At 40.4% G+C, this 22535-nt stretch overlaps 1 protein-coding gene across 3 annotated transcripts in view; it reads left to right on the top strand.

Moving 5' to 3' along the window:
- EML1 (EMAP like 1) overlaps window positions 1-22535 on the top strand; it is a 105031-nt gene that overhangs the window by 63000 nt on the left and 19496 nt on the right. For all 3 annotated transcript variants that reach the window (XM_088149856.1, XM_088149857.1, XM_025173170.2), the window contains 7 exons: window positions 2300-2410; window positions 5118-5213; window positions 5915-6049; window positions 9376-9475; window positions 10552-10706; window positions 12906-13031; window positions 14004-14135. In XM_088149856.1, coding sequence (XP_088005982.1) covers window positions 2300-2410; window positions 5118-5213; window positions 5915-6049; window positions 9376-9475; window positions 10552-10706; window positions 12906-13031; window positions 14004-14135 — 855 coding nt within the window. The remainder of the gene's footprint in view (window positions 1-2299; window positions 2411-5117; window positions 5214-5914; window positions 6050-9375; window positions 9476-10551; window positions 10707-12905; window positions 13032-14003; window positions 14136-22535) is intronic.

Raw genomic sequence — 22535 nt, 5'->3', positions numbered from 1 at the left:
TATGAAAATATAGTTTATATGTCAAATTAGAACTATAAAAGGGTATTCCAAATGCAAACTGGATCTGGAGTTTATTATGATTTGGAAGTACTTCTGTTTTTGGCTAAATTTTGAAGTTTTAATCTATCAGGTTATTTGGTTTTTAGAAATATATTTTATCATTTTAAAGATTTCATATACATAATGATGGCAAGCCACTTCTGAAAATCTTGCCAAGAAAATTGCACAGACTTGTCCAGGCAATCGCCAGGAGTCAAGACTGACTTGAAGGTGCCCACACAAAAAAACATTATATGTAATTAGTTTTACTGTAACAAGAAATTATACAAAGCATTTGTATAAAGCTTTAGAATTCTCATATTATGGAGAGGGATAAGAACACAACAGGAACTTAATACATTTCATGAACTCAGACAGATTCCTATTAATTTTAGATAACTCATATCTCCCCTAATGTCCCCCAAAAATACCAGCTAAGGGAATTGGGGCCCCTCTCTCTTTCCAATAATTCAAGCATCAGGATTTTAGAATATTCATAATGTTTCATATGTAAGAATATTTTCAAAGTTAGACCTTTGTGATTTTTGATTATGTGCCATCAAGTCATTGTCAACTCTTAGCAACAACATAGATAGATTTAATTTGTACCTAACCTGGTTTTCAGGACTTCCAACAGTGCATACATCGCCACTGTAACTGACTCCATCCACCTTGCTGCTTGTTGTCCTCCTCTTTTCTTTCCTTCCACCTTTCCCAGCATTATAGCCTTCTCCAGAGAACTAGGTCTTTTCATAATGTGTCTGAAGTACGATAATTTGGGCCTGGTCATGGGTGCCTCGAGTGAGAACTCTGGGTTGATTTGTTTGATGATCCATTTGTTTTATTCCCATTAGGACTGTGGACTGCTTGTGGGTGTGTAAATGTAGCACCTGTTTGCAACTCTGGGAAGAGAACGTGCTTGATTAAGGTGTTGCAAATAGGTGATAATCCTTATGCACTCTAAAGCACCTTTTTGTCTTTGAATCTGAAACACTACATAGTTCTAATATCTACTGCAAATGAGAGGCTAAGCCTGAAATAGTTATTTCACTTAAGACCTCTAACAAATTCATAGCATTGATTGTGGGCTTTGTCATTTGACCTGTGGTGCTGTTTCCATTCTCCAAAGAATTTGAACAGAATTGTTTCAACTTCTACAACCTTGGATCACTGAAAACAGACAGGGAACACTATTAGGCGATTGGTGGTCCCTCCAGCTGACCAATAGGAGAGTACAAAAATCGTCAGTCAGTGCCTTGCTTCCCAGCTACATCAGCTCATGGAGTAACAAAATAATCTCATTACTGCTGTACATAGAAACAGGAAAAATAAGATTCCAGATGCCCCCCCCCTCCGTTGTATATGTTTGACTCAAAAAAATTTCAGCTGTTAATATGAAGGAAAAGTGCATAACATCAAGATGTCATTCTTCATGCATATAAATTTCCATTAAAAGCAGTGATGATGGTATGGAACCATAGCTTTTTAGCCAGCTGCTTTGGTTGCCAGGCAAACCCACTGTGAGGGTTTGCTTGAACTCACTGGCCAAGAGATAGGATAAGGCAAGAGTTCAAAGCATGGTGCTTATACAAGCAGGTAAAATTAAGCTAGGCTTTTTTTTAACAGGGACTGTGACACTGACTAAAAATATTAAATCTCTGTTCATGAATAAGGTTGCCTATGAAATCTACCCGGGAGCTTGATGTGCAGGAGTAGGAGGCAGAATGAAGGAAGAATTCCTACAAAAGGGAAAATAGACTGCTTTCAAACTGTGCAGAGCTACAGTGCTGCAAATCATACAATGGAAGTTTCAACATGTGGCACAGCTCATATGTTATACCACAGCCAGACCAGAAGAAAATGGACCCAGCTGGCCAAGGAAGCCAGTGTTGTGAGAATACAAGCAGCATGATGTTTATCCCAGAGCAGTGCAGCTCCACATGGGCAGGTGTCCTAAACCTTTTGGCAGCAGCATCACTGCAGTTAATTATTGGACCTTCAAACTTTGGCATAGAATGGACTGTTTTCCAAAATACCTGTCATTTGCCTTGAGCTGAGTTGATTACTTCAAACAAAATAGTATTAAACATTCCATTAACAAATTAATTGTTGCAATAATTTGACCATAGAGAATAGGGTCTCTTGTTTTCTCATCTGCAAAGTGAAAAGGCTGCACATCCCATCCAGGATGGCTAGAATTCTTTATGTTTGGAGTTCTACTTAAATGCATCTTCTGTTTTTGTTTGCTCACTTTCAACAGCAATTACTGCCCCATGTCCGCATCTGGGACTCTGTTACTTTGAATACACTACATGTAATTGGCATGGGATTCTTTGATCGAGCTGTCACATGCATTGCGTTTTCTAAGTCAGTAAGTAATATTTAATGTATATTTGATATGCTTTGTAAGCTTTCCAAGGCCAATTGTAAATTTTATAAAACTGAGGCTGCTGGAAATCCTTTCTTTATAACAAAATCCATTCTTGGGCAACTTGACTTCAGTGTTGGTTGTATGGATTTTACCAATGAATGGTACATAATATTATTTGTTTCTAGAAAATGTGAATTAGTTTTGTTTGAGTGAAATCTTTATTTAATTAAGGAAGGTTTAAGTATAAGAACATAGTTTTCAAACATATTTATAGGTATAAATCTTGTTAAATACTGTCACTAAATAGCTATGTATACGTTTATTACATTTCCCTACTTTTATACAAAGCAAGGGGTGGACCTACTTTTTGGATACGAGGAACATTTAGATGAGGCAAATAGGTCTCTATGTCCCTTCTCTTTCATTTTATCTTATCCTCCTCTTTCATTTTATCTTGTACTCCATAGCTCCAAGTTGCTTTTTTTCCCAGCAGAACCCTGCTTAACTGGAAGAAAATCTGTGGAAGTAACTAAATGCAGAAGGACAGGGAGGTTACTTTATTTGTCTTAGAATTCAGTTGCAGTTTGTGTTTCCCATTAAAAACAGAGAGGTCCCGCCCTCAGCCCCTACTTTCTGGGGTGCTACAGGGTTTGGAGCTCTCCTCCCTCCTGTTTAAAATCTACATGAACCTGCTGGGTGAGCTCATCTGGTGCCACGGGATGAGGTATCATCAGTATGCTGATGATACCCAACTATACGTCTCTGCTCCTGGCGCATTAAGTGATGCTTTGGACGTCTTATCCCAGTGTCTGGAGATTGTGAAGGTCTGGATGGGGAACAACAGGCTTCAACTGAACCCTGGCAAGATTGAGTAGCTTTGGGTTTGGGGTCCTGCCGGTTCTGTGACTATATCATCTTTGGTGCTGGATGGGGTGGCACTGCCCCAGACAGACTCAGTGCGCAATCTGGGGGGTCCTCCTAGTCTCACGTCTCTTACTTGAAGAGCAGGTGGCAGTCGTGGCTAGGAGGGCCTTTGCACAGCTTCGTGTTGTATGCCAAATGTGCCCCTTCCTGGATTGTGAGGCTCTGCTCACAGTCACTCATGCCCTAGTTACCTCCAGATTGGATCAGTGTAATGCACTCTACATGGGATCACCCTTGAAGAGTATCCGCAAGCTTCAACTGGAGCAGAATATGGCAGCCTGGGCAGTTACGTGTGCTCCTAGAAGAGCACATAGTACACCTCTGCTCCATGAGTTGCACTGCCTGCCAGTTTACTTCCAGGTCCAATTCAAGGTGCTGTTTTTTACTTTTAAAGCCCTTCATGGCATGGGGCCAGGTTATCTGAGGGACCGCCTCTCCCCAATTACATCAGCCCATCCCATTAGATCCAGGGAAGGTATCCTCTGCATTCCATTGGCCAGGGACTTGCATCTGGTGGGTCCCAAGAAGTGGGCCTTCTGTGGTGTGGCTCCCTCCTCACGGAACATTCTCCCTCCTGAAGTGAGGCTCACTTAGGTAGTCCCTCAAGACCTGGTTATGCCATCAGGCCTGGAGGTCTTTGTGAACCAGAGACATTCTTAGATGGCTCCACTATAATTAATATTCTGCTCTCTCCGTGGAGTTTGTATATTTTAAAACTTTTAAAAAATTTGATAATGTTTTTATTTTAATAATTTTTTATCTTTGTATAATGATTGTTTTTGTCCATTTGTTATTTTATTTAAGAGTCAGTTTGTGTGAGATGGTAGGCTATATAAATGTGACATATAAATAAATAGATAAGTAAATAAAAACAGTTGTAGTTTCTTTGTTGATACCTGACTGTGAATACATAGTTGTTTAAGCATTTTGGTCCCAAAATTCTCAAAATGGGTTGGTTCTTACACCATTTGTTCAGACAAAGAATCCATAATGCAGGTAGTCCTTGATTAACAACCACAATTAGGACCAGAATTTCAGTCGCTAAGCAATGCAGAACCACGTGGCTCTGGGGCTATTTGCCATGCCCCAGGAAGCTGCAGTTGCCCCAACCCAGTCCCAACCAGTCTCCCTTGCCACCCTATGCTCCAAGACCCCTGCCACCTTGCGTTCCACTGCCCCAGCTGACCTTGCTCTTCTTGCAGTCTTCTTGCTCCCGCTGCTGATGAGGTGTGCCCGGCTTGGCTACTGGGCCAGGTGAGGCTGGGCTTCAGCTGTGAAAAAAGAAAAAAAAAACCCAACCAAGTCATCCCTTTGCACAGAACTCTTGGGCGGGGCTGAGCAAAGGAAAAAACCCCCAAGCAGTCCCTTTGTGCTCATTTTTTTCCCCCTTGCTCAGCCCCGCCCAAGAGCTCTGTGCAAAGGGACTGCTTATTTTTTTTTCCTTTTTTCACAGCTGAAGCCCAGCCTGACCCAGCCCAGCAGGCAGGCCAGGCACGCCTCATCAGCAGTGGGAGCAAGAAGACAGCATGATCAGCTGCAGCAGCAGAGCGCAGGGCGGCAGGGCGTCAAAACAGCATAGATGGGGGTGAGATAGGCGGGTGGGGGGACTTGCAGCACCCCTGCGGTCATAAGTGCAGGCAGGCTGCCAAGCACCTAAATTTTGATCACGTGACCATGGGAATGCATAATTTTAGTTGGAACATCAATGCTATTAAGCACTTGTCTTTAAAGTAGCAAGTCATATAAACTGAGGGATGATGGACTACTTCATGTTTTATTTCAGAATGGAGGCAGTAACCTGTGTTCGGTGGATGACTCCAATGACCATGTGCTTTCAGTATGGGACTGGCAGAGGGAAGAAAAGGTTGCAGAGGTCAAGGTATTTTGCAGTACTGTCATTTGTATGCTACTTGAGACCAGCAGGATTTTTTTGTGGTCAAAAAATGTTCATAATGTTTCAGCTTCATTCCAACATCTTGTAGATGTTACATGTGACCACTAGTTTTGCTATTAAATTATTTTCCTCTTGAAATACATCCTTCATTATAAATGAATGCTAGGGAAGAAAATATCCTGCATCTTCTGTACTTCTGCATAGGCTTACTTATTTTTGAAGAAATCATAGGAAACATATTTTGTGTGGATAAAGCGGAAGTGAAGAAAACTGCACTATTCATAACTCTCATTTCTAAACTGTGCCAGGATTTTCTGAGTCTTTTGGCATTATAAGATGCAGAAAGTTATCTTTTGGGAGATAAAATCCAGATTTACAACATTCTAGTAGCTTAAGGTTCATGTGTGAAAAGTCATTATAAATCTTTGACCAATACTTAGTCATTTGCATATGTAAGTAGAATGCATTAGAAGACAGAAAAAGTACTGCATAAGTAAAAGTTACATTCTTTTAAGACGTGAGACATCTTCCAAACCTTTATATGAAGTATTTTGTGTTTAAGTATTTTAATTTAAAAACAAAAGTCACAATGCACTGATACGCTATCAAACAAGTAGTTCTTAGTATTTAATATTATTATGTCTTTGCTTTTGTTTCCAAATTTTTAATATTTTTTCCTCTTCTAGTGCTCTAATGAAGCCGTATTTGCCGCTGATTTTCACCCCACAGACACTAATATAATAGTCACATGTGGAAAATCTCACCTTTATTTTTGGACGATTGAAGGGAATTCTCTTATTAAAAAGCAGGGATTATTTGAGGTAAGAGTGTTAATGTTCTTGTTTATTTTTTTCCCTGTAACCAGAGGATCATTAGGGGAATGTTAATCTTCTGTCTCCCAGTTTTGCTCTGTTGGCCATGCTGCTTCCTTAGAAACTAGGTCACAATGCTATAATGATATATGAAGTACTAAACAGCAGAATTCACATATTTTATTTTCTTTGTATCCTGAACTGTTCCCTAGCAACCTTCATTTTATTGTATGATTTTATTTTTTTCTTTTAAATCCTAGCCAGACTGACATATTTCTTCTCCCCTTAGAAACCATGAAATCAGTAATTTTTATTTATTTGTTTGTTTGTTTATTTATGTGTCACATTTATATAGCTGCCCATCTCACATAAAGCAACTCTGAGTGGCGTACAATTAAATAAAATAACAACTGAATAAAAACAAGCATTATAAAAAGATAAAAAATTGTTATTAAATTATCACACATCTTTTAAAAAATAGATTTTGAAATATACAAACCCCACGGAGAGAGCAGAATATCAGTTATACTGGAGCCATCTAAGAATGTCTCCAGTTCACAAAGACCCCTGGGCCTGATGACACAACCAGGTCTTGATGGACTTCCTAAACGACAACAGGGAAGGGGGGAGAATGTTCTACAAGGAAGGAGCCACAGTTGAGAAGGCCGACCTCCTGGGACCCACCAAATGCAAGTCCCTGGGCGATGGAACACATAGCACACCTTCCCTGCTGGATCTAATGGGACTGGCTGATGTAATTGGGGAGAAGTGGTCCCTCAAATAATCTGGCCCCATGCCATGAAGGGCTTTAAATGTTAAAACCACACCTTGAATTGGACCCAGAAACAAACTGGCAGCCAATGCAACTCATGGAGCAGAGATGTAATATGTGCTCTTTTAGGAGCACGCATAACTGCCCATGCTGCCGCATTCTGCACCAATTGAAGCTTGCGGATACTCTTCAAGGGCGGCCCCATGTAGAGTGCATTATAGTAGTCCAATCTGGAGGTGACTAGGGCATGAGTGACTGTGAGTAGAGCCTCACAATCCAGGAAGGGGCGCAATTGGCGCACAACATGGAATTATGCAAAGGCCCGCCTAGCCACAACTCCATCTGCTCTTCAAGCAGGAGTAGCGAGTCTAGGAGGACCCCCCAGATTGTACACTGAATCTGTCTGGGGCAGCGCCACCCCATTTAGCACCAAAGATGATATAGTCACAGAACCGGCAGGACCCCAAACCCAAAGCTTCTGTCTTGCCAGGGTTCAGTTGAAGCCTGTTGTTCCCCATCCAGACCCTCACAATCTCCAGACACTGGGGTAAGACGCCCAAAGTATCACTTAAAGCACCGGGGCAGAGATGTATAGTTGGGTATCATTAGCATAATGATGATACCTCACCCCGTGGCACCAGATGAGCTCACCCAGCAGTTTCATGTAGATATTAAACAGGAGACAGGAAAGCACCAAACCTTGTAGCACCCCACATAGTAGGGGCTGAGGGCGGGACCTCTCCTCCCCAATCAGCGACTGGAATCCACCCTGGAGAAAGGAGGCAAACCAGCACAGCACTGTGCTGCCCACCCCCTCAGTCCCCTGACCTGATCCAGAAGGATACCAAGGTCAATGGTATCGAAAGCTGCTAAGAGGTCAAGTAGGGCAAGCATGGATGCACAACCTCCATCCCGCCCATGCCAGAGATCATCCAGAACTGCAACCAATGTTGTTTCTGCCCCATATCCAGGTCTGAATCTGGACTTAAAAGGATCCAGATAATCCGCTTCATCCAAGGCACTCTGGAGCTGTTGTGCACCCACCTTCTCAACTACCTTACCCAAAAAAGGGAGGTTAGATACTGGACAAAAGTTGTCCAGTATGGTGAGATCTAGCAATGGCCTTTTGACGAGGGGGTGCACTAGAGTCTCTTTAAGAGGCAACGGAACAACCCCACCCTCGAAGAATTAACCACCTCTAGAGCCCATTCACACAACACCCCCTGGGCTGCTTTCACAAGCCAGGAGGGGCATGGATCTTGGGAGCGTGGCTGAGCTCACAGCTCAAAGGACCCTGTCCACTTCCTTGGGTCCAACAGGTTCAAACTGTTCCCTGATAACTGGGCCAGAATCCAACCCAGGCATCTCCTCTGGAACTGCAACAAAACCAGTGTCCAACTGCTAATTTAATTATCTGTGCTACTAGATATTGTGTATATCCCATCAATTCAGTTAATCTGTATCAGAGATTCTACTTGCCACAAGCACAAATGTAAATGTGATCCAGACTTAAAGCAGGACTATTAAATTCAGTGAGACAACTTAGTCATGACTGTGTGACTATGTGAAGTCTGTTTTATTTCAGTGAGATTAAAGCTAGAGTTAACTTAATGTACCTAAAAATAATTTAAAAGAGTGAATCAAAAATTTACTATATTTTTTGTAAGATTGACGATCTTATTAAAGCCATGGATATTTGGTGATTACACTATTAAGACATTGTTTTTGCTACTGATCACTTCTTCATTTCTGTAGCCTTTCTACGCTTAGTAGAATCCCAACATGCATATTTTCCTGCTATATTTTTTATTGTTTCTTTTCTCTTTTGCTTGATAAATCTTAAGGGGAGGCCTCTCTCTCTCTCTCTCTCCCTGTCTCTCTCTCTCCCCCTCTCTCCCTTTCTCCCTCTCTCTCTCTCTTTCTCTCCTATTTCCCTGCCCTTCTCCTGAGTCAATATATGGCATCATATATTAAATAGGTGGCTTCGTTTTATCACACTTGTTCTTACACCTTTTTGTCAAACGTATATCACCAACTGTCTTTCAAGCATCTTAGCTGATAGACTGTGGCTCTTGATAGTATATTGCCTTTCAGACCCAACAAGCCAAGACCAGGGGAGAGAAGGCATTTGTACAATATAGTCTATTCATAACATTTATTAAATACATATACAGTTCTACAACATTAAGATTGTCATTTAACTTTCTCACTTTTAAGATTTCTTAAACCATGAACACAAGAATGGTTCCTTGAAGCATTATTTATTTTTTCTCCATTAGGGACAAAAGCAAATATGGTATTTTTTTTCAATTGTTAATATACCGGCTGGGTGACTTTGGGCCAGTCACTCCCTCTCAGCCCAACTCACCTCACAGGGTTGTTGTTGTGGGGAAAAGAGGAGGAGGAAGGAGTATTAGGTATGTTCGCGGCCTTGAGTTATTTGTAAAAATAATAAAGGCAGGATTAAAAAAAAAACTTAAATAAATAAAGCCTGAACTGACTACATGAAATATATAACAAAGATATAGTCGCTTAGTGATGTTTTAACTATTTTATTCTACAGAAACAAGAAAAGCCAAAGTTTGTCTTGTGTGTGACATTTTCTGAAAATGGCGATACAATCACAGGAGATTCAAGTGGAAATATCTTAGTATGGGGAAAAGGTAAGAAAAGAATGAACTTGCAGAATAGTAAATTACTATTTTCTGCATATAAAAGAAAAAATTCTTTGTAGATACACACATACACACACAATAAAAGGTAAGATTTTGGAGGGTATCTTTGAGAAATATTTTAGTCCTATTTTATGCAAAAATTATTATTTGTCAAAATACTAGATTGGATTACATTAGGTATATGCTGTTACAACTACTAAATCAGCGCTGGCAGCAGGAAAGGGACAGGCAAAGGAGAGATTGCCTACAGAAATCGCTTGCTCCCCGTCCCGCCAGAGCAGAGAGATTGGAGAGGAAGAAATTTCAAGAGAGTGTTGTAAGCTGTTTGTGCGCCGATGGCTCCCAGCCCTGGGCTGCTGGTGCAATCAGATTTCTTCTGATGCGTAGAAGAGCAAACAGCTTACTTTCTTGCAATCTCTTTCTCTCCAATCTCTGCTCTGCAAGGGGGTGGGGGGAGAAAAAAACCACAGGTCAGACACAGGACAATGCATATTGACTGTAATGGTGATTGCATGGCTGAGGGACATTGTGAATATCGTAAATGGTCATAAATGAGCCGTAAAGTTATTTTTTCAGCACCATAGTAACTTTGAACGGTTGCTGAACAAATGATCAGTGGTTCTCACTGGTTTCTGACCATCCAGTGAGATTAAGCAGGATAGGTTTACTCCAGGCCCACTCCTTTAGGAACTATTAACTACAGGGCCCAAGGAGTTGAGCCTTCTCTATTGCTGCCCACTTCTTTGGTATAGCCCATTATCTGACATCAGACTAGCCCCAACCCTGTTATATTTCATGAAAGCCGTGAAAACCTGTTTTTTTAAGAAAGCCCTAAGAGGTGATCTAGGATAAGTTAGAAACCCAGTCCTGGTCTGTGGTTGGTGCTTTTTTTTCTCAGTAGCTTATAGTTTCTTCTGCTCAAAACTTTAACATTTCATTAGAGTCCCTGACCAGAAAGAAATTACAGTGGCCACAGTACTGTATTTCCTCTAGCAAGGGGAGAACTAACTGAATAATCCAATAAAACATTATTATTTAGTGAGCTTCTTTCCTCTTCTTTCCAGGTACCAACAGAATAAGTTCTGCAATCCAAGGCGCTCATGAAGGAGGCATATTTGCCCTTTGTATGTTGCGAGATGGCACCCTTGTGTCTGGAGGTGGAAAGGATAGAAAGTTGATATCTTGGAATGGGAATTATCAGAAAATTCACAAAACCGAGGTAATGACTTCAGGCTTTAAAACTTCTCTGTTAACATTTTTGTTTTAAAGAACATGCATTGTTTTACAACTTGACACTTGAAGAGGCATCTACTCTTACTACCTTTAAAATATTAGTGTGGTTTTCACTACCAATATATGTATTCTAAGTACATAAAAATCTAACTTTGGACGAGTCACATAATTCATCTGTTTTGAAGAGGCCATATCTTTTGATGCTTATCCTAGAACCAATAGAAGAGAATATATGTAGCTCAGAGTTAAACTGTGGAGTCCTTGGTGCTCTCTGAGCTTGGTTGTTTGCTTGCAGATGTTCCATTACCCAACTAGGTAACATCATCAGTGCTAGTGAGTGTGGGTTTGCTCCCTGTTTATATACAGTAGCTTGCCCTGCCAGTACTGGTGCGGGTGTGGTTTTCCCTTTGGTAGTTCCTTGATTAGAGTATTGTTTTCTGCTTGATTGTTTGTCTGGTGTTAATCCCTGCTTATCTTTGTGTTGGCTGCTGAAGAGGATGTGTTTTGGTCATTTTGTTTCCTTCTTAGCTTTTTTATTGTCTCTTTTGAATGATGTGTAAATGTGGTTTATCTCTATGTGCCTATTGATGGCTGATTTGTCTGAGTGCCAAGCTTCCAGGAATTCCCTAATGTTTTTGGATTTAGCTTGGTCTAGGATGCTCACAGTTTCCCAGTTGAAGCTATGGTTGAGTCTGTACATTTGTTGTGAGATTAAGGAGTTTTCATTGTGTCTTCTGACTGCTAGTTGGTGTTCATGGATGCGCTCAGCTAGTCTTCTGCCTGTTTATCCTACGTAGTGGCTATTATAGTCCTTACATTGTATGTTGTAGATGACTCCTGTTTTTTCTTCTTGGGCTACTGGGTCTTTTAATTTACGTTTTGGAGGGCTTTAGTTGGTTTATTGGTTGCTAGGTTGCTTATCCTAGAAATTTGCCCAGCATATTCCTGTTCTCTGAAATATTCTATATTTTTAATGGTATTTTTGTACCTATACCTAAACAGGTACAGGTATAGGAAACAGATCACCTATACAACATCTTCCAACAAAATGGATATCCACGCAACTTTATCAAAAAGTGCCTGACCACTCAACCTACTACAACACACCCAACACAAGCTATGAAAAGGATCACACTGCCATACATGAGAAATGTCTCAGAAACCACCAACAGACTATTACAACCACATGGTATCTTCGTAGCACAGAAACCAGCTAAAGCCCTCCAAAACATCTTAAGTAAACCAAAAGACCCAGTAGCACAAGAAGAAAAAACAGGAGTCACCTACAACATACAGTGTAAGGACCGCAGCAAACACTATGTAGGACAGACAGGCAGAAGGCTGGCAGAGTGTATCCATGAACACCAACTAGCAGTCAGAAGACGTGATGAAAACTCCTTAATCTCACAATACATGGACAGACTTAACCATAATTTTAACTGGGAAACTCAGCATTTTAGACCAAGCTAAATCCAAAAATGCAAGGGAATTCTTGGAAGTTTGGTATTCAGACAAGGCAGCAATCAACAGACACATAGAGATAAACAGCATCTACACACTATTAAAAGAGACAATAGAAAAGAAAACAAAATACCAGAACATCTCCTCACCAGCAATCATCACCCAGATAAGTAGAGGTTACCACCAGACATATAATCAAGCAGTGAACAATACCCTAATCAAAGAACTACCAGAGGAACAAAACAACCCCCCCCCACCCCCGCCAACACTGGCAGGGCATGCCACAGTATATAAACAGAGCAAACCCCATCACACTCTAGCACTGAAGATGTTACCTAGCAGGGTAGTGAAACGTTTGCAAGAAAAGAACCAAGCTGAGAGAACCCCAAGGATTCCACAGTTCAACCCTGAGCTATACATATTCGCCTCTATTGGTACTTCCATCTTGCTTCCCAAAAGAAATTTATTTATTTATTTATTTATTTATTTAATTGGATTTCTCCACCGCCCATCTCCCCCACAATAGGGGACTCTGGGCGACTTACAAAAAACATTAGAACTATAAATACATCTAAAACACATAAATAGGTGTTTCAGATCAACACGTATCTTATCCACCCACCCCACCTCACCCCTATGCCCCTATCAGCACAGTAGGACTGTATACTTGAAAAATAATTATGTACCCACTCAATCTAACTCTTTCACTTTTTTTAAAAAACAGATTCTGGAACAGTTTGGTCCTATAAGAACAATAGCCGAAGGGAAAGGTGACATTGTATTGATAGGAACCACTCGAAACTTTGTGCTACAAGGTTCTTTGTCAGGAGACTTTTCTCCCATAACCCAGGTAGTTATTACTTTTTTAGTACAATCTGTCCCTAAGACCCATCTTTTCAAAAATATGACATGTAACATTAAATCCATTACTTTTAAAAATATTCTGAATTATAAACCTGAGCAAACTATTCTTGCAGATGACTTGAGAACTTGCTAAATAAGTAGTAATTTTATAAAAATTCCATGTAAGATCAATTTAAATTTTTACAATCAGTGTACAGTGTCCTTTTCAAAGTAGTCTAAATGAAAAAAAAAAAAAGCCTGGAAAAGCTTTTGTCTGATTTTTGAGAGGTGGTGAGAAAAGAGAAGGAGAAAAGAAGAAAAGGCAGTAAGACATTTATTAATAAGTAAAACTGTATGTGTATTTCAGTTGATGATTTGAATGTGGGTTAAACAGTCTTTTTCATGGGAAAGAAAGGTATAGGGTTGAAAGAAAAGAGAATAGAATTTTAAAGCTGTTTTTCTCCACTATTACCAATAAGAGGACTAGATATGTAATTATCTGCATTTCATTTAAAGACAATAATCCTGGATTACTAAAACATAGTATGGTTGCAGCCTTCCTTTTACACAAACCAGTAAATTAATTACACATAGATAAATTAACATGATGTTTGAACCTTGAATTTATAGATTTGTGCATCCAGACAAGACTGGATGGCTTCTTTTTACACAAACAAGTAAACTAATTATACATGGATAAATTAGCATTATATTTGAACTCAAGATTCAAATATAATGCTAATTTATCCATGTATAATTAGTTTACTAATTCAAATATAACCTCGAGCCCAGATATAATCTAAGTAAGTTGTGCCTGGATTGTATACTAGCTTGTATAAGTGCGTAAAGCCAAGTGAAACTAAACATAATATACACCATCAAATATCTTATTCATGTTGCATTTTGATAGGATTTCTGGCTTATAATGCTATGCAAACTATTGTTCATCTACTGAAGAAATGTTTCTGTGTTCATTCAGGGCCATACTGATGAGCTTTGGGGACTAGCAGCCCATCCCATCAAGCCTCAGTTCTTCACATGTGGGCAAGATAAACACATTATGCTCTGGGATGCAATCAGTCATCGTCCAATCTGGAACAAAACTATAGAGGTATTTTTTTTTTAAAAAAAGGGACTTAAAACACAATTTTGCTTTTATAACAAATTATAAGTGAGGAATTGGGAATATTTTTAGAACTATGAGCTGTATGCACTCTGGACAAGCAAATCAAGGGAGAATCACCACTTGAAGTAGGCAAGGCCACAACCATTTGTATTATACATATCTCACTGTGTGCTCTCTTGGATATACACACAACATTCTTCCCAATACACTGTTGATTCATTTCCATATATATTCACATGTGTACCAACTCATACATTCACCTCCAGAACCACTTTCTGACATATATATTATACACCCTATACATTCATACACCTGATTCACTTATATGTCAAAGCACCAGATTCATTACCCCAGATTCACACCATTCTTTCCGTGTTGTTTGTGAGAAATGGAGCCCTTTTATCATCATGTAATATGGAAAGATTTCTAGGTATCCACTGTCTGAATGAGAGAAGAATCTTTTCCTACAGTTTGCCTGTGCTCTGTGATGAAATTCAGCCTTGCTTTCTTACCATGAGCCACAGGAAGTATACTTGCAGAAGCACAAATACTGTATGGTGGAAGTGATCACAGGAAGAGAGCATGACTATTGGGTACAGGTTCTTAGATTTCAAGTTCTTCATGGCTGCTCTGTAAAAATCTTACTGATCCTTAATGTGTACTATCTTAACTAATCTTTTTAAAAATCAAAGTATTTTTTTAAATAAAAAAAAACCAATTTCATGTTATCACAAGGTAGAAAAAAAGAAGAGAATTCATGGTGCAGGAATGACATTCGGCTTAATTTTTTGAGAATCAGAAATCTTTCTCTATACAACAATTTGCATTTGTGGGCTAAATGTCAAAAGTGTCAAAATTACCATCCTGAAATAGATAGATAGATAGATAGGTGGATGGATGGATGGATGGATGGATGGATGGATGGATGGATGGATGGTAGATGATAGATAGATATGCACATACACAAGGAAATATTTGTAAAATAGGTTATTCAAAGATTGTAGTATGAAGTATAGATGGTGAAAAAATAGGCATTTTATAGGAATATATTCTATATTATCATATATTTGCCCATTCTGACATAGCTTACATATGTATTGATTGTGCAGAAATCACTGAAAGCCAGTTGTGAAAAATTCTGAATAATGCATGACTATTTTCAAGTAAGTGCTTTATAGTTCTGCATATAGGCAGTAATATGATTTAGGTAATATTAACATAATATTAATAACATCACAAATATAGCTATGAGACTTTTTTTTTATGTCTCTTGATTTTTTCCCCCAATGTGCTGCTCTTAGGGCATATGTGTACTACAAAAGTATAGCAGTTGTACCCTAGGTTAACTACAATAGCTTCCCCAAAGTATGATTGAAATTATAATTTCCTTTGAATGTTGAAAATTTTCTGCTAGAGACCTCAACAAGGAGAATGATAAATCCTTTATTGTGGCACACTCTAAGCGAGACTGCTTACAGTTATAAAGATTTGACAGAAATGGTTCATTCAGTTCTTCCATATAATAATGACTCCACAATCAATTTGGTTAGTCTATTAGATGTCCTTGTAGAGCATAAGGCCAACACTTGTATAGTTGTATGGACAACTATCATGTAACATGCTGAGGATTTCATGACATGACAAGTTTTTATTTCAAGAATGGTATGCTTCAACTTAAAAGACTCTTAACATTTGAAATGTCATCCACAGCAATACTGTATAGGCATTCATCCAAGCTTCATTTACTTACCAGTGTTGTTCACTTCTGAAGTTACTATTCAGTCAGCTAATAGTAAAAATAACAGTTTAACAGATCTCAGTTTATTTTGATAAAAGTAAAGTTTCAAGGTCCCCTTAGTGTGGAGAAAAGTGTTGAGTATTCATAGTTTAGTGCCTGACTAATAATTAAGTAACTGTGATCTTTTCTAGGTTGCTGGTTTTATAGTAAATTTATAAAAAAAGAAAATATAATATTGCTGTGTTCACCATTCTAGTCTGCCACCACAGTGAGCTAGTAGTCTGTGTGTATTATCTGCATGCTGAGTTGTCTTCGCGTTTTTTTCTACTTAGCTAAATTGTGGATTTTCCTGTGTCTGCTAATAGCTCTCTTGTACGTAGATGGTGCTGTCATGGCAACCTAAGCACTAGAAATAGAGGCAATGTTATGAATATGTTTCGGAAACTTACAAATGACAGTTATCTTGTTTGCATAAAATAAAATTTATTTTGGATGTGACATTAAGGTAGGATACAGCCAAGAATCAATTTAGAGCAAAATTGTATGAGCTTGAACTTTCGATTATAAATACATGAAGTCTAATTGGGTCCCCAAGTCCTGTAGTAATTTGTTATTGGGTGTAATGCAATCTACAGTTACTTCTTTTTTTTTTTTTTTTTTGGTATAGTTTCAGTATGTGACTTTCTTTGGCAAATCTTCTATTTATAGCAATGGACAGAAATTCAGGCAAAATGAATTAAAATTGATTGAACTTGTTTTTTCCAGAAAGATCCAAACAATCCCTCATTCACCTTGCTTTCCACTCCATGCCTCTGAATGGTTTTTCATGTTACATCAACTATAGAGTAAATTTACGATGCTTCTGACTTGAATGTCATTTTGGGCAGATACAGAGCTTGCTCTGAGCAGTGAAAATGAAATCTGTGTAGTGATATGATCATTATATGATAGCTGAATATGCATGCAGGTAGTCCTTGCTTAACAACCACTCATTCAGCGACTGTTCGAAGTTACCACAGCGCTGAACAAGTGGGACTTATGACTGGTCCTTGATGTTCTGGTTGTCACAGCATCCCTCTGGTCACATGATTGCAATTTGGGCACGATTGATTAATTACGTGCCATCAGTTGTTTTTGACTCCTGGTGACCAGATAGATAGATAGATAGATAGATAGATAGATAGATAGATAGATAGATAGATAGATAGATAGATAGATAGATAGAATTTCTCCATAAAAACACAATGTGATACAACAATTAAATATATTATTATATAATTTATATCTGTGTTTTAAATAATTTTAAATTGTTTTAAAATTTTTAGTTGCATTGAAACAATATATAGAACAATTTAAAAAATTAAAATAAGTTAAAATAAGTTAAAAAACAGATATAAATAAGACTGCAGGAGAATGGACCATCATCCTACACACAGTATAGCCAACTTGCAGCCTCCCTATTTCCCTGGGATCCCCATGCATGTAGAAAGAACCAGGTTTTGAGTGATTTCCTAAATGCCAATAGGGTTGAGGCTAGTCTCACCTCAGGGGAATTATGTTCTAGAAGGCAGATGCCATGACAGAAAAGGCCCGTCTCCTGGGTCCCATCAGATGGAATGCAACATGCCCCTTCTGCCCAACCTAATGGGATGGGTAGCTGTAACTGGGGAGAGGCAGTCCCTCAAATAACCTGGTCCCATGCCATATAGGGCTTTAAAGGTCAAAAGCACCTTGAATTGAACCCAGAAGCAAACCAGCAACCAATGCAGCTTGCAGAGCAAAGGTGTAGTGTGTGCCATTCTAGGGTCACACATAACCACCTGCGCCATGGCATTTTGTACCAGTTGAAGCTTCCGGGTGCTCTTCAGGGGCAGCCCTATGTAGACAGTCCATTCAGGAGGTATAATGCTATGTAGGAATGACCTTGGGAGAGAGGGCAATGAGACACAGCCAAGGGAATGGTCAGATAAAAGGCATCTTAGCCCACAGCAGGAATGTGGGCAGGGCAAGAGGCTCAGAAGAGACCCTCCCTAGTTTCTTGGGCTGTAAAGGAGATGGGGGGAGAGAAGTATCTTCAGACTTGCAAGATTCTGTTAATGTAACTTACAATAAAGTAGAATTATCTCCTCTGGTCATGTTTCCTCTCTGGTCTGCCTTGTAAGGTTGACATTATTCTTGCAAGTTTCATACTCTCTTCCAAAGAGAGGAATTAAGAATGGCTTCTGATCCCCAGGGGACTCCATTGTCCGCCAAGCACCTCACAGCAGCGTTGTTGCAACACCAGCAGCAGATAGATGCACAGATGACCAATTTGCAGAATGCCATGATAGAACTAACGCAACAGCTGGGACAGAATTTGCCTCAACCCGCAGCAGCACAACAACTTGTGGCTCAGACAATGCTACTGTGTTCCATGAGAGCTTGGCAGAGAAGTTTGGAGGGGACAGGATCAATTTCAGACATTCACAGCTCATTGTGAAATGTTTATGACAGGGAGGCTGCTGGAGTTTCCCACTGATTGCATGAAAGTGACTTTTGTGGTAAGTTTGCTGAAGGAAGCAGCAGCTAAGTGGGCAATACCATTCATTGAAGGGAATTATCCAGTGCTGGACTACTATCAGGACTTCATGCATAAACTCAGAGGACACTTTGGGGATCTCATACAGTGAATCACCACTAGTCTGAAAACTCAAGTAGGAACAGAGGAGAGTAAGATTGTATATTTCAGACTTTAAATTACTTGCTGGAGATGTAAGATGGAATGACTTAGCCATGATTAACCAGTTCAGAGAAGAGCTAGCCAAAGATCTGAGAGATGAGCTGGTGAGGCAAAACACCCCAAATACCTTGGAAGAGCTGTATCAGTGTTGTGTAGTAATAGATGCCCGACTGGAGGAGTAAAAGCAGGGAAGGAACGGGAAGGGGAAAAGAACCTATAGCCTGTCTTCCTCCATACACCCCACCTAATGGCCTCCTTGGAATCCCGCATGAGAGAACCCATGCAAATTGGAGCAACCAAGAGATCCCTAACATCAGGAGAGAAGCAAAGAAGAAGGGATCAGGGGTTGTGCTTTTACTTGGCACATAGCCAGATCAAGTCCAGTGAAAGCTCAAGTGTCTGACACAGCAACAAAATGCACAACTTGTAAATAAACGGTGCATGTAACCAACAAGTGCCCAGCTCATTTTAAAACAGCACATCAGGGAAACTTCGCTGGCCTTCCTCCCAGGAGCTCTGAAGAGGGGCCTCAACCGTTTAACAGTAGGCAAACATACCTAATTACTCCTATTATTGTTACTCTAGATTCGAGGCAGTATGTGGAACTCTTTGCTCTTATAGACTCGGGGGCAACCACTAATTTCATAGATGTAGAAACAGTACAGAAACTAAAGTTGCCTACTCAAGCTCTAAAAAGCCCAGTGATAATTAAGATGATTGATAGACAGCCACTAAGAGCAGGGCGATTTTGCAGCATGGCCCTTTTGCAGTTCACATCATAGATCACAGAGAGTTCATAATGCTTTACATGACTGCTTCCTTGCAAGTGCCCATCATCTTGGGAATAGAGTGGCTTCAACTACATGATCCAGATGTAAATTGGATACAAGGGACACTCTCATTTCACTCTCCTAAATGCCAGCAGCATTGCTTATAAGCAGTGCAAACCTATGACCCCTCTGCCACTCCAATGCAGAACAAGGGAGGATTGGCACTACCAGAAAAATATTCAGATTTGCAGATGTGTTTGGGGAAGAAGAGTCAGCTGTATTGCCCCCCACCCCCCATTGAGCATGCGATTGCATCATCAACTTGAAGCCAGGAGCCCAAATCCCAGCAAAGAGACAGTATCCCATATCTACTTGTGAGTTAGCCATCCTCAAGGAATATTTGGATGTCAGCATCAAAAAAGGGTTCATTCGCCCTTCCAACTCACCATCATTTGCACCAACTTTTTTTGTGCCCAGAAAACAAGAAGGAGAGGCAGTAGCCACTCTGAAGGGAAAGGAGGGAGCCCCTCTGGGTACCATTAATGACTACAAAGACCTGAACAGAGTGACAATTAGAGATCATTATCTGCTTCCGCTTATCTCAGATCTACTAGACCAGCTACAGAAGGTATGCATCTTTACAAAACTAGACTTGAGAAGTGCTTACGACCTAATCAGAATGAAAGCAGGACATGAATATTTGAGTTTTCAATACAAGATACGGCAAGTTCAAATATACAGTGATGCCTTTTGGCCTGGATAACTTTGGGGCTGTTTTTTCTAGCTTCATGAACCAAGTATTTTCAGACATTTTAGACAAATACGTGGCGGTGTACTTAGATGGCATCTTGGCTTATTCCAAAGATCCCTCCTTGCATGTCACCCATGTCAGAAATATATTGCAAAAACTATGGGCTAAGTTTGCCAAGCTAGAAAAATGTGCATTTGATCTGCCTCAGTTGGACTATTTGGGGTACAGAATCTCAACAGAAGGCATACAGATGGATCCAGCAAAGGTACAGTCTATTATATCATGGCGCACATGCACACTCACATGTAATGTGAAAGACATGGCTTTGCTAATCTCTGTTGGAAATTCATCCCTAATTTTTCTGACCATGTAAAACCGCTGTCTTGGCTCTTAAGAAAGAATCGGCAATTCTATTGGTTGACTCAAGAGCAAGCGGTGTTTCAAGAGTTAAAACAACTCTATGCTTCTCAGCCCCTCCTCCGCCACCCCAACCTCTCCCACCCCTTTGTGGTGCAGAAGGATGCTTCAGATGTGGCAGTAGGAGCAGTCCTGCTCCAAGTGGAGAGAGAAAGGGGGGCAGATCTGCTACTGTGTCCCTTTTACTCCAGAGTGCTCCTTCCAGCAGAAAGGAACTATGATATTTTCTATAAGGAGTTGCTGCCGCTAAAAACTGCCTTTCAGCAATGGAGACCTGCTGGAAGGGGCTGCCAACCCTATACAAATCCATATAGACCATAAGAGTTTAGAAGTTCTGCAGAACGTGCAATCTCTCACCCTTTGGCAAATCAGGTGGGCACAATTTTTCTCCCGCTTTGATTTTTACATCTCCTACATTCCAGGCTCCCAAAACAAACTTCCAGATGCCCTGTCACATAAACCGGAGTATGATGTGCCACAGTCACCCTCCCCTGTGATGATGCTTCAGCCATGCAACTTTGAGTCGCAACATAAATTAGAGCAACCTGAAAAGGTGGGAGCAGGGAGAGAGAATGTTGCTCTATTAGATTGGATTAGGGCACAGCAACAGCAGAATGCATTCACAAGGGCCCGGATGGATGATCTCCAAGGATCCCAGCAAGGTAATTTTGTGCCTTTCACAGTGGAAGGAGGGCAGCTGTGGCACAATGGACATTTATATGTTCTACAGCTGTGCCGTGATGACAAAACAGCAGGACACGGGCATATTTAAAATCCAACATAGAGCCTTCAGAGAGTTCTGGTGGCCACACTTTGGTGCAGACATTAAGGATTATGTTTCCTTTTACCATGTCTGTCATAGAGTGAAACTGGTTCCTGGTAAACCAGCTGGATTATTGCAGCCGTTAGAGACCCCATCACAACCCTGGGACACTGTTTCTCTAGATTTTATCACCAATCTTCTCCCAGTGCATGGATATACACGGATACTTGTAGTAGTGGATTTATTTACCAACTGGCTCATTTTATTCCTTGCAGGGGCCTCCAAATGGCCCAGGAAACAGCTCAGCTCTTTTTGGACCATGTTTTTAGATATAGAAGATTGGTCAATCATGTTATTTCAGACAGAGGAAGTCAGTTCACTTCCAAATTTTGGAAGGCCTTCTTGCACTTATTTAATTCATTTGTCTTCCTTGTATCATCCAGCCTCCAACAGAGAATCTGAGGTTAACCAACTGTTGCAGCAATGTTTAAGAGCTATTATATCAGCAAGACAACTGAACTGATCTCATACCTCTTGCTGAATTTGCTTACAACAATGCAGCACACTCCTTTACCATTATGTCCCCATTCCAGACAACTGATGGTTTCCACCTGTGGGTCTTATCAACAGCCAGGCAAGAAAGTGCCATTCCTCGTGCCTCAGATTTCCTGCATGAGGGGCAAGCAGTCCAAAGCCTCTTAAAGGAACAACTAGAATTAGAAAAGTCTGCATACAAAAAGCAGCAGATGCACACAGACAAGAGGGAGATAGGATTGCAGAAGGGGATTTGGTATGGCTTTTGACAAAATTTTTGATTTCTGCGAGGCTTTCCAAGAAACTGGACTTGAAATTTATTGGCCCCTTCCCAGTGACTAAGCAAATAAACTCAGTAGTATTCCAGTTGCAATTGCCAGTATCAGTGAAGGTTTACTCTGTGTTCCATCCATCTTTGCTAATGAAAGAGGTGCTCCCCTGCACGCTGCATTCACAGGCAGCCCCCCTTCCCATACTGGAAAGTGGGGAGGAAGAATACAAGGTGGAGGCAGTGCTAGACTCTAGATGCAGAGGGAAGCGGGTTGAATAACTGATCCACTGGAAAGGCTACCCAGAGTTGGAGAGGTCATGGGAGACAGCAGTGGACATCCACACGCTACAGTTGGTGCACTACTTTCATGACCAATACTCTGACAAGCCCTGTCCTAGGCAACTACTGGCCTTGCAGGAGTT

Source organism: Python bivittatus, unplaced genomic scaffold (genome assembly GCF_059951505.1).
Source record: "Python bivittatus isolate LINGU-HERP-01145 unplaced genomic scaffold, Pbiv_v1 ctg000580_np1212, whole genome shotgun sequence".
In the NCBI taxonomy this organism is placed as follows: Eukaryota; Metazoa; Chordata; class Lepidosauria; order Squamata; family Pythonidae; genus Python; species Python bivittatus.
This window is presented reverse-complemented; position numbering and strand designations above follow the sequence as displayed.